This window comes from Gobio gobio (genome assembly GCF_949357685.1).
Source record: "Gobio gobio genome assembly, chromosome: 18".
Classification (NCBI taxonomy): Eukaryota; Metazoa; Chordata; class Actinopteri; order Cypriniformes; family Gobionidae; genus Gobio; species Gobio gobio.
In genome coordinates, this window is record NC_137111.1 from 16,186,791 (window position 1) to 16,198,985 (window position 12,195).

At 39.3% G+C, this 12,195-nt stretch overlaps 1 protein-coding gene across 1 annotated transcript in view; it reads right to left on the reverse strand.

Annotated features, from left to right (window-relative positions):
• The window catches only part of ttc7a (tetratricopeptide repeat domain 7A), an 82,924-nt gene that overhangs the window by 38,535 nt on the left and 32,194 nt on the right, over nucleotides 1-12,195 (reverse strand). The window contains exons 7-11 of the mRNA XM_079842788.1: nucleotides 11,314-11,392; nucleotides 11,056-11,225; nucleotides 6,666-6,729; nucleotides 4,067-4,204; nucleotides 3,350-3,433 (exon numbers count right to left, since the gene is read on the reverse strand). Coding sequence (XP_079698914.1) covers nucleotides 3,350-3,433; nucleotides 4,067-4,204; nucleotides 6,666-6,729; nucleotides 11,056-11,225; nucleotides 11,314-11,392 — 535 coding nt within the window. The remainder of the gene's footprint in view (nucleotides 1-3,349; nucleotides 3,434-4,066; nucleotides 4,205-6,665; nucleotides 6,730-11,055; nucleotides 11,226-11,313; nucleotides 11,393-12,195) is intronic.

Sequence of the window (12,195 nt, forward strand, 5' to 3'; positions counted from 1 at the left end):
AACAAACCCAATTTAATTGTCGCAACTTTATTTCTGATTTAGTTCTTTCGGCAAAATAAAAACTTGAATGTGTTTTGGTAAAAAAAAAAATTCGGTGCATCACTAGTTTATAGTAAGTTTTTATAGATTTTTTTTTTTTCTTACACACAAACTGTATCGGAACTGCTCTGAGAGCGCAAAGGCTGAGAATCCAAACGCAGCTTTATCAAGGGATAATCCACAATTGTAGTCAACAAACAGGCAAGAGGTCATAAGAGGTAATCAGTCCAATCAGACAAACAAGACATGAGAAACAGGCAAATGGGTAATCCACGGAACAGACATGAAATCCAAAACCAAGAGACAAGAAACAAGAAACAAGGGAAAACACTCAGAAATGCAGTGTGAACAAAACAAGGCTTCGCCATGAATGACAGACATGACCAAGCTTAGGCCCTGTTCCAAATGGCACCCTAAACCCTCACGGTCTTCCTCTGAGTCCGCACTTTCACGACGTAATGCCGCTTTGACTGCCGGGAAGAAGTCCGCTGCGTACCTCGCACCAGTGCGGGCTCGGCAGAAGTGCGCATCGAGGGCGCATATCGACCTCAAAGGGGGGCACTCGCTAGCACCCTTCTGAGACCTAAAATGACAAATGGGACACCCTGCGGTCTCGTGAACTTAATGGACACGCGCACGCAGCGGCCATTGTAAGTCCACAAGACCGAAAGTGCACATGAAGTGTGCCATTTGGGACAGGAAGAATCAGGAAGGAAGTCCGGGTAGTGAGTGATGTGGGAAATGTAGTCCTCAGATGAAGTGACAGTCCAGGATGGAGTGCCCTCTGGTGGTAACCACGGGCACTCTCATTTGTGATCATGACACATACTGTTTCACTTCAGACAGTTTTTCATTTACTTGGGTCGTATTAGATTTCCATAATAACGGCTGTATGTGGAACATTTGGGAATCTATTCGCTTGCATTAGATGGATAATTTTTCTAAAAATCTTTGTTTGTCTTCATCTTAAGAAAGAAAATCATATTGATCAGGGATGACATGAGGGTGAGAAAATTCTGAGAGAATAAATGTTTTTTTGTGAACTATCCCTTTATCCTTCTTTTACAATCACAAGCCTGGAACACTGCTGTTAAATTGACATCACAGCTAGAGGTCACCTATTCAAAACAAAGGCGTAGCTTGATGACGCCGAGATTGAAGGCGGAATCTTAGGAGCTGTAGTCTTCACCTCACAGCTAATGGAAAATAATTGGGACAGGACACGAGCAGAAATCCTGTTCATGGATGAGATTATTAATGTTACTGTAGTATGAAGCATAGCAGGGCTGAGTGCTGTGGGAGCTGAACGAGGCTGCTGAAGCGATTGCTAATGAGAGAAGAGCGTGGCACACGGAGACAGCAGTGGAGCTTTTATTATGCCGCAGTCGCACCTTCCTCTTCTTCCAATCATGCATATGTGGGGTAACGCAGCACTGTTTTATCATATTAGATACATTTGAGGGTGTTGAAAATGATGTTATAACGTTACTCTGTGCGTTCGCTCGGCGGCTGCTATGAGACACTTGTTGCACACTGTAGTAAGCATATTAATAAATGCTGGATGGCTTGTGTTGCTAAATGGTATGCAATTCATTTTAAAACATATTGCATGATGGAGAAAATGCTGTATTACTGTACAATAATTAGTTTTCTGTCTATAAATGTCTCCAAACAGTTGTTCCCTTAAAATATACACTTTATTGCCAAAAGTTTTGGGACGCATGCCTTTACAGGCACATGAACTTTAATGACATCCCATTCTTAATCCGTAGGGTTTAATATGGATTTGGCCCATCCTTTGCAGCTATGACAACTTCAACTCTTATGGTAAGGCTTTCCACAAGGTTTAGGAGTGTGTTTATGGGAATTTTTGACCATTCTTCTAGAAGAGCATTTGTAAGGTCAGGCACTGATGTTGGACAAAGGTGTTCTATCAGGTTGAGGTTAGGACTCTGTGCCGGCCAGTCAAGTTCCTCCACACCAAACTCGCTCATCCATTTCTTTATGGACCTTGCTTTATGCACTGGTGCACAGTCATGTTGGAACAGGAAGGGGCCATCTCCAAACTGTTCCCACAAAGTTGGGAGCATGAAATTGTCCAAAATGTCTTGGTATGCTGAAGCATTAAGAGTTCCTTTCACTGAAACTAAGGGGCCAAGCCCAACCCCTGAAAAACAACCCCACACCATAATCCACCCTCCACCAAACTTTACAGTTGGCACAATGCAGTCTGGCAAGTACTGCTCTCCTGGCAACCGCCAAACCCAGACTCGTCCATCGAATATCTAGACAGAGAAGCGTGATTCGTCACTCCAGAGACCACGTCTCCACTGCTCTAGAGTTCAGTGGCGGCATGCTTTACACCACTGCATCCGACGCTTTGCATTGCACTTGGTGATGTAAAGCTTGGCTGCAGCTGCTCGGCTGGGGAAACCCATTCCATGAAGCTCTCTAAGCACTGTTCTTGAGATAATCTTGAGATAATGACCTTGAGATAAGGCCACATGAAGTTTGGAGGTCTGTAGCTATTGACTCTGCGGAAAGTTGGCAACTTCTGCGCACTGTGCTCCTCAGCATGCGCTGACCCCGCTCTGTGATTTTACATGGCCTATCACTTTGGAACTGAGTTGCTGTTGTTCCCAATTGCTTACACTTTGTTATAATACCACTAATAGTTGACCGTGGAATATTTAGTAGTGAGGACATTTCACGAATGGACTTATTGCACAGGTGGCAACCTATCACGGTACCACAATTGAATTCCCTGAGCTCCTGAGAGCGAATCATTCTTTTACAAATGTTTGTAGAAGCAGTCTGCATGCCTAGATTTTATACACCTGTGGTCATGAAAGTGATTGGAACACCTGAATTCAATGATTTGGAGGAGTGTCCCAATACTTTTGGCTATATAGTTTATAATATATTAAAGCGTCTTCGGTGTTTCCATGGTTTCTACAAAATAAAACCAGAAATCAAAGGTAACGCGGGTATGATCTTACTGATACGACATGGTCCGTGTCCAGGTTAAAATGGCTTATTTCTCTGGATTTAAACATTCTTGGAAACATTTGGGATAACGTAAGTACACAAGTTAACAAAATATATAACATTGTTCTAGTGGTTTGGATATTTTAATCAAAAAATCTTACATATTGTGCTTTTAATTTGGATAAAACCTTCTGTATTTTATTTCTTTTGGGTACTATAACTAATTTATTTAGTTGAAACTAAAATATGGTCAATTCTAGCAACAACAAATGACTAATAAATGAATAAAACATTGATGATGCCAATAGGATATGAATCTCACCTTCCCGCTTGCCATCAAAGACAAGCCAAGTTGGTACCAAAGATGAAACTCATTATAGGAGAACTTCATGGCCCGCTCCAAACACTGATGACAAACAATCACACAACACATCACAGTCAGAAAGAAACTTTGATTCAGGGGATAAGCCTTCCAAGTAACACTAGAGAAGAAATAGAGCTAAATGATAATGCGGTTGACATTGCTCAGCATAACTCAGTATTTCTAGGAAGGATCTTGTTGTTTTCAGCACCGATAGGGGATTGTGTGTATCCTATACACATGACATCATGGCACATGCATGGGAAAGTGGGCATAAAATTGATGAAAAAGGGATTTACATTCGATACATACGCAGGCATGTGTTGATAATACCGAGAAATGGCAGTGTGATGAGGGTTATCAGTGAAATGACATGGTTTCAGTTTAAATTAACCCACTAAAAACACTGAGCTTAGATTCAGATTCACCTGAGAACGTCTTTGAGTAAACGCTCACCATCACACAATGGCTCAACTACTGAAAGGACAGGACGGAGGAAGAAGGGGAAAAAAAATCAGCCATATAACTAGGAGAGATTGAGAGAGAAAGAGAGATTGAAAGATTGAAAGAGACGACAAAGAAGGTGAAAGAAGCTACTATATAACAAAATGCAGGTCACTTCCTTACTCCTGTTTGCAAAGCATGGGGTCGATTCTGATCTGTGCAGACACATCTTACCTCAGACAGCATGGAGTACTGCCCCCTCCTGGCCATGCCGATGCTCAGCAGGTCATAGACTGAGGAGGCGTCCTGCATACTGCTCTCCCTCGCCTCCCGGTGCTCCGGGGTGCGGCTGATCACTGCCTCGCCACTGGCCTATAGGGGACAACAGAGAGATGATCAGGAGTTTTGTTAAAGCTGTCTCTACATCCTAGTCCATGAGAACCTCCAGCACTGCACAATTTAGATGATTCTCTTATCTGATTCAACTCATCAGCTCATTAGTAAAGTGCTCAAGAACTGAATTGGTTGCCAAATACATCGATTCATCGATGATCAAACACAAATTGCCTTAAAGGCACAATATGTACGATTTTTGGATTAAAACAATCAAAAACCACTAGAACAGTGTTATATATTTTGTTGACCTGTGTACTTACATTATTCCAAATGTTTCTAAGAATGTTTAAATCCAGAGAAATAAGTAATTTTAACCAGGACATGGACCGTGTCCATGCATCGCCTATCAATGACATCATACCCACGTTACCCTCAATTTCTGGTTATATTTTGTAGAAACCATAGAAACACCAAAGACGCTTTAATATATTATGTGTTTTATTAGACAGGTGAGCAACTGTTTGAATACATTAATTAACAGAAAACGAATCATTGTTATTTAGGTCAACACGTTAGTCGTTAGTGTTTAAATCTCGTTTTCTTGATTTACCGCGAGTACCATGTTTTACCATGCCTAATATCGATCTAGCTTACTGCAGTGTGCAACAAGTGTCTCATAGTAGACGCCGAGCGAACGCACAGAGTAGCATTATAACATAACTTTCAACACACTGAAATGTATATAATATGATAAAACAGCGCTATGCCTTTGTTTTGAATAAGTGACCTCTAGCGGCGAAAAATTACATATTGTGGATTTAAGAGTTAGGAAGCCCTGTGTCAAAGGGATAGTTCACCATAAAATACCAAAAAATCCTGTCAATATTTACTCGCACTCAAGGCTGGAATGGTGTTATGTACCAGTGGAATATAAAAGTATATAAATATAAAACAATTGGAAAACTAACATTCTACTAAAACTCTAATGAGAGTTAGTTGACATGTAGTTGCAAAGTTTCTTATAGTTAGTAGTAGAATATCTAAAGTGGACCATCATAATAAAGCATCGCAAAATTTCCGTAGTTGGATTACATTGAAGCCCTTGATGTCAAAAAATGCAAAGTTTTACCACAGTCAGAAACCACTGATGTGGACTGAAATTAATTAATCAATGATGTCTCAACATTTTCTTAATATCTGCTAGAAAAAACACAACCATTCAAATGTTTTGGGTTCAGGGTTATTATTTTTTTTAAAGTGTCTAATGCTCACCAAGGTTGCATTTGTTTGATCAAAAATACAGTAAAAACTATAAAATTGTGAAACATTATTACAATTTAAATTAACTATTTTCTATTTTAATATATTCTAAAAGGTCATTTATTTGTGTGATGGCAAAGCTGAATTTTCACCATCATTACTCAGTCTTCATTGTCTCATGATCCTTCAGAAATCATTCTAGGATGCTGATATATTGCTCACTAAATATTTCTTATTAATATCAATGTTGTCGTGCTGCTTCCTATGTTTTGGAAACCGTAAAACACTTTTTCAGGATTCTTTGATGAATAGAAAGTTAAAAAGATAGAAATATTACTTAAAATTATAAGTCTTTACTATCACTTATGAACAGTTTATTGCATCATTGGTGAATAAAACCAATCATTTCTTTTTAAAAAATCTTGCTGACCCCTAAATGTGTCATAAGACAGATGCAAAATATTAGCAGACAGCCAATCGATTTATTTACATGTGTTGCAAACTGCTTTGCATTTGGCTCATAAACTCTAAAATACCCTTCCTTTATGATAATGTCTGTGGCTTAGACACACTCTCTGTTTAAATCAGATTAACGACGCATCTCTTTAGCCAAGCATTCACATTATGCTTCTCATATCGCATAAATTATCCTTATATTGTAATCATTACGAGTACAAGCTGTAATTGCTGCATAACACATTTGTTGTGTTAGCTTAACTAACTACATGAAGTTAACTAACCACATAATGCACTATATTATAGCTGTTTATTACTGTCATATGGACATTACTTTAAATATACTCATCTCTGGCTGAACAGAATACTTCCTATATTGTAACATTGAAACAAGCATTTAATGTAAAGCTGCTTTAAAACAATAAATATTGTGAAATATGCTATGCAAATAAACTTTTTGCATGCCAAATAAAGTATATTCAGGGGTATCCAAGTTTATTCGCCTAGAGAGGACAATTTAGAGGTCACTCTAAACTTTGTATGGAAAAGAGGAGCATAAGAAATACCTAAAAAAATAACAGCATATGGTTTTGGAACAAGATGAGGGTGATTCGATAGGAAAATTATATTAAGATTAAAATGATATTATTAATATATAAAAAAAATTCAGGGAAATATTCCTGTCATCATGCAATAGTTCTTAAGATGCAGCTAAGGAGAAGAGACGTCACAACACAGCATGTTAAGGAAGAAAGGATGAATGTGAGAAAGACTGTCTCACCATTGATTCTGTGATGAGGAGCACCAGCACCGCCTCTTCAACCACGTCCTGTGGACAGAAAGCTCTACAGGGTGGCAACAGGAAAAGGAAAAAACACGTCACAATTGTGTGTGTGTCAGTCTCTAGTTACATATGTCAGTCTGTAACTGAGCTCTCTGGACTTACTGCCATCCTCGTAGCTGTCCATTTTTAACATGCTTTATTGGTATTCTGAACAATTTACTCTTTCCTCACAGTCAGTTTTCTCTCTTCTGTTTTTTTCCCCATTCATCCTACTTTCCTCCATTCTATCTGGAATCCCATCATAGCATGTTACTGAGCTGTACCAGGAATGCTAAACTGGAATATTCCTTTTATCGGTTCTAATTTCTGTTCTTCAGACATATTCTCAAAAGGCTCTCCATCTCTTTTCACCTCTCTAGTATTTTTCCTTTCTCTGCCTGGCATCTGCAGACTCACAGGTACAGTTACAGTATGTTTTATTCACAACACAGCATTCCGCCGTGTCCTGAATATTAAAGCAGGCAAACAAACCCCAGCACTGTCCTCAGCTCATCTACTTGTTCATTGCTCTCTGACTCTAGTGACCGATCAATATTGTCAAATGGCACTATACAATTTAATGATCAAGTGATGTTTACTGTACATAAAACTGCTAAAAAAATAACACTTATTCTGGCTTGACAAAGCTATGACCCACAAACAGACCTTCAATGTGACTCTGTCTGCTATATCTTTTCTAACTGATCTGACTTATGGTTAGGACAGGGCAGCAATGTGCTAAAAGCAATGTTCCAAAACATGCTAGAAACATGCCAGAAACATGTTAGTTTTTATCAGTCGATTTGGTACATTTCTCGAATCATCCTCGACATTTGCAAAACAGTAAGTGCATTTCTCAAAACAATTCGTACAAATAGCAAAACACCATGGATTACCTGAAAAAGCAAGTCTCTTACTCAAAATCCTTAGTTCATCTCTCAAAAGTAAATATCTGTGTCAATGAACATGTCAGTGGCATCAGAATGACAAGTCCTTGTGTCATTGTGTACGGATAAGACAGTCAAATTGCTTAGTCATGTTGTCAATGTAACTGTACTCTGGAGGAATGTTCTGATGTAAACTATGGCTTAAGTTTTGATGACAATTATTGTAAATTGTAGGTTACACCTTAGTGTATGTGGGAGTTTGATTGCAAGAGACTGGACAAGATTCACATTTACGCTTTGTACCGCTTTGTATGCTTTGTTACGTTTGTACTGTAATTTGTTGACAGACCATGTCATTGCGATATAGCAAGGAAAAGACAGCACTGCATAACACAAAGAAAAAAAACAAAAAAACAAAAACAAAAGTAGAAATGTGAATGTCTAATGGAAATGTATAGAAATATGCCTGACAACTTGTCAACCATTTTGCATGTAAAGACTTATGCTATGAACTAATGCCTAAATGTTGTGGGGGTGAGATTATTCAACGGAGACCCATTATAATGCATTTTGATCAACATGACATAAGCAATTGATAATGTATACTCACCTAAAGGATTATTAGGAACACTTGTTCAATTTCTCATTAATGTAATTATCTAATCAACCAATCACATGACAGTTGCTTCAATGCATTTAGGGGTGTGGTCCTGGTCAAGACAATCTCCTGAACTCCAAACTGAATGTCAGAATGGGAAAGAAAGGTGATTTAAGCAATTTTGAGTGTGGCATGGTTGTTGGTGCCAGACGGGCCGGTCTGAGTATTTCACAATCTGCTCAGTTACTGGGATTTTCACGCACAACCATTTCTAGGGTTTACAAAGAATGGTGTGAAAAGGGAAAAACATCCAGTATGCGGCAGTCCTGTGGGCGAAAATGCCTTGTTGATGCTCGAGGTCAGAGGAGAATGGGCCGACTGATTCAAGCTGATAGAAGAGCAACTTTGACTGAAATAACCATTCATTCCAACCGAGGTATGCAGCAAAGCATTTGTGAAGCCACAACACGCACAACCTTGAGGCGGATGGGCTACAACAGCAGAAGACCCCACCGGGTACCACTCATCTCCACTACAAATAGGAAAAAGAGGCTACAATTTGCACAAGCTCACCAAAATTGGACAGTTGAAGACTGGAAAAATGTTGCCTGGTCTGATGAGTCTCGATTTCTGTTGAGACATTCAGATGGTAGAGTCAGAATTTGGCGTAAACAGAACGAGAACATGGATCCATCATGCCTTGTTACCACTGTGCAGGCTGGTGGTGGTGGTGTAATGGTGTGGGGGATGTTTTCTTGGCACACTTTAGGCCCCTTAGTGCCAATTGGGCATCGTTTAAATGCCACGGCCTACCTGAGCATTGTTTCTGACCATGTCCATCCCTTTATGACCACCATGTACCCATCCTCTGATGGCTACTTCCAGCAGGATTATGCACCATGTCACAAAGCTCAAATCATTTCAAATTGGTTTCTTGAACATGACAATGAGTTCCCTGTACTAAAATGGCCCCCACAGTCACCAGATCTCAACCCAATAGAGCATATTTGGGATGTGGTGGAACGGGAGCTTCGTGCCCTGGATGTGCATCCCACAAATCTCCATCAACTGCAAGATGCTATCCAATCAATATGGGCCAATATTTCAAAAGAATGCTTTCAGCACCTTGTTGAATCAATGCCACGTAGAATTAAGGCAGTTCTGAAGGCGATAGGGGGTCAAACACAGTATTAGTATTGTGTTCCTAATAATCCTTTAGGTGAGTGTATAAACAGCAGAGAATTGTACATAATCACTTGCATGGATGTACAAAGCATTTGCAACTTGTTCAAAGAAATGAGAAGCAAATTTTTTGATGTGCACAAGTGACACAATGATGTGAAGATTGAACAGGTTCCCTCTATTCCCTCCCTATTCTAGCTAATGCTACTCTAAGCAATGTCCAAAACTTAGTATTTCAGGCACTTTTTGTGATTATTCGCCTCTTCATGACGGATCGCTTCCTGTATTCCTCAGTTTTAAGTCGCTTTGGATAAAAGCGTCTACTAAATTAATAAATGTAATTCATGATAAAAACATGCTAGCATTATATATTTTCTAACTGATCTGACTTATGGTTTTCCTAAACGAAATCATTTTAGCAATATGTTAAACAGGATAGAAACACGCTCTCAAATCCTAAATCATTTTGCAATGTACTACAACATGCTAGAAACATCTTAGCAAAATTAAAACATGTCAATAACATGAAAGCATGCCAGAAGCATGTTCAAAATGCTAAAAAAGTGCTAAACCATGCTATCAATATGCTAAAACATGCAAGCAACATGGTAAAACATGCTAGCAACGTGCTTAAATATTCTAGAAACATGCTAACAATATGTTAAAATATATACAAGCATGATAACATTTTATCAATACTATATTAAAATAAGCTAAAGAATTTAACAAAACCTAAGAAGAGGCTAGCAACTCCCAGCAGAGGACACTTAAGACCACATTAACAAACTTTCTGGAAAAGTGGTAACTACTGGCTGGTAAACACCTTTGAACCACCACCATGCCAACTAGTTATTGCTCTTCGGCTCCACCTTCTTTGACATGGAAATCTTCTCCTGTTCATTTCTTCAGTTCAATACAAATTTCTTCTGTTCTGTTAAATCCAACTGCTTTACATTGAAATAAACATTGTGACCCGCACCTGCCCACTTTAATAATGCCATAAACAAGGTCGCTTTAAGAGCCAAGCCCAAATAGCAAGGCCAAAAAAGCTTATTATAAATGGGTAGTGGCACCGCTTCAAGAGAGCGCTCTGCAAAGCAGCCTTCCAAACATAAACATAATGCCTCTGTTTACTATGGCTTAGTTAAATTTGCCAAACATAATGATTCTTTGGTCGCTGTAAAATTATTTTGGTCAAAAATAGCAGATAATAGCAAGACTCCAGAACACTGCTATGGTTACCACAATGTCAATCATCGCTATTTCGAAATTCACGGAAAGTAAACTTAGGGCATTCACTACAATATTTAAATGCGGTTGTCACTCCTGTAACAGTGCGTATGTGACCGTAGTATTTTTTGAATGCTTTTCATGTGGTTTCTTAGGGGTCTAATGGGAGTAGTCTAATATGAAGTAGTATATCATTTTGATTAGTTTTTATTGGTCTGTCTGACTGTCTTTGACTTCTCGGAGTCAAAACGTACACTTCAAGCTTTTACAATTTATTTAAAATTTCAGACAGGGCTTTGTCAAAGCAACATCAAAGATTGTCATCAAACTTTACTCATCTAGTTTTATTTTGCTCTGCTTTTATTTTCTGATTATGCTTTAAATATTGCTTTCTACATGAAAAAGTGAGTAAAATATCAGATAGAGAATGTGAAAGGAAAGAGAGTCTGACCCCTCAGTGTTGTAGCGCTGTGGTGGTCTGGACGAGGGGTAGATGGCATCTTTGGGCTGTGTGACTCCTTCTTTCTTCAGCCAGCCGGGTGGTGGAGGAGACAGTGGATCCCAGTACGCGTCCTCACACACTGAACCCAGCAACACTTCTGCAAGCCTGCACGCTACTGTCTAAACAACACAACACAAAAAAGAAAATAACCACTGACAACTGGTGTGCGTATGTGAGCATCAGAAATCAAGTTTACCCAGATCTCACCTTACGAAAACTCTGAGACCCCCGACTCTCCATGGCCCTCATGACCCGCCGCAGCTGGTGTGTACCCTGAGCCAAGTGACTAACACACACAGGCAGAAGTGATTGTAGGAGGACCACATGATTGAAAAATAAGATGATGAAAGATATAACATAAGGAGAAGATAAGACTGCTGGATATTATGTCACAACTACATGTGACTGTGTGTCAGTTATACATTAGAAAGACAGAAGTACAATCGTGATTAAATGCATCTAAAATAAAAATGTGTTTATATAATATATGTGTGTATATATATTATTAGATTTATATACTGTATATATTATATATACACACCGATCAGGCATGACATTATGACCACCTTCCTATTATTGTGTTAGTCGAGGCATGAATTCCACCAGACCCCTGAAAGTGTGCTGTGGTATCTGGTGCCAAGATGTTAGCAGCAGATCATTTAAGTCCTGTTAGTTGTGAGGCGGGGCCTCCATGGATCGGACATGTTTGTTCAGCACATCCCACAGATGTGAGATTGGATTGAGATCTGAGTCAACACCTCAAACTTGTTGTGCTCCTCAAACCATTCCTGAACCATTTTTGTTGCAGGATGCATTATCCTGCTGAAAGAGGCCACAGACACCAGAAAATACTGTTTCCATGAAAGGGTGTACATGGTCTGCAACAATGCTTAGGTAGGTGGTATGTGTCAAAGTAACATCCACATGGATGGCAGGACCTAAGGTTACCCATCAGAACATTGCCCAAAGGCTCATACTGCCTCCACTTGCTTGCCTTCTTCCCATAGTGAATCCTGGTGCCATGTGTTTCCCAGGTAAGTGTACCCGGCCATCCACGTGATGTAAAAGAAAACTTGATTCATCAGACCA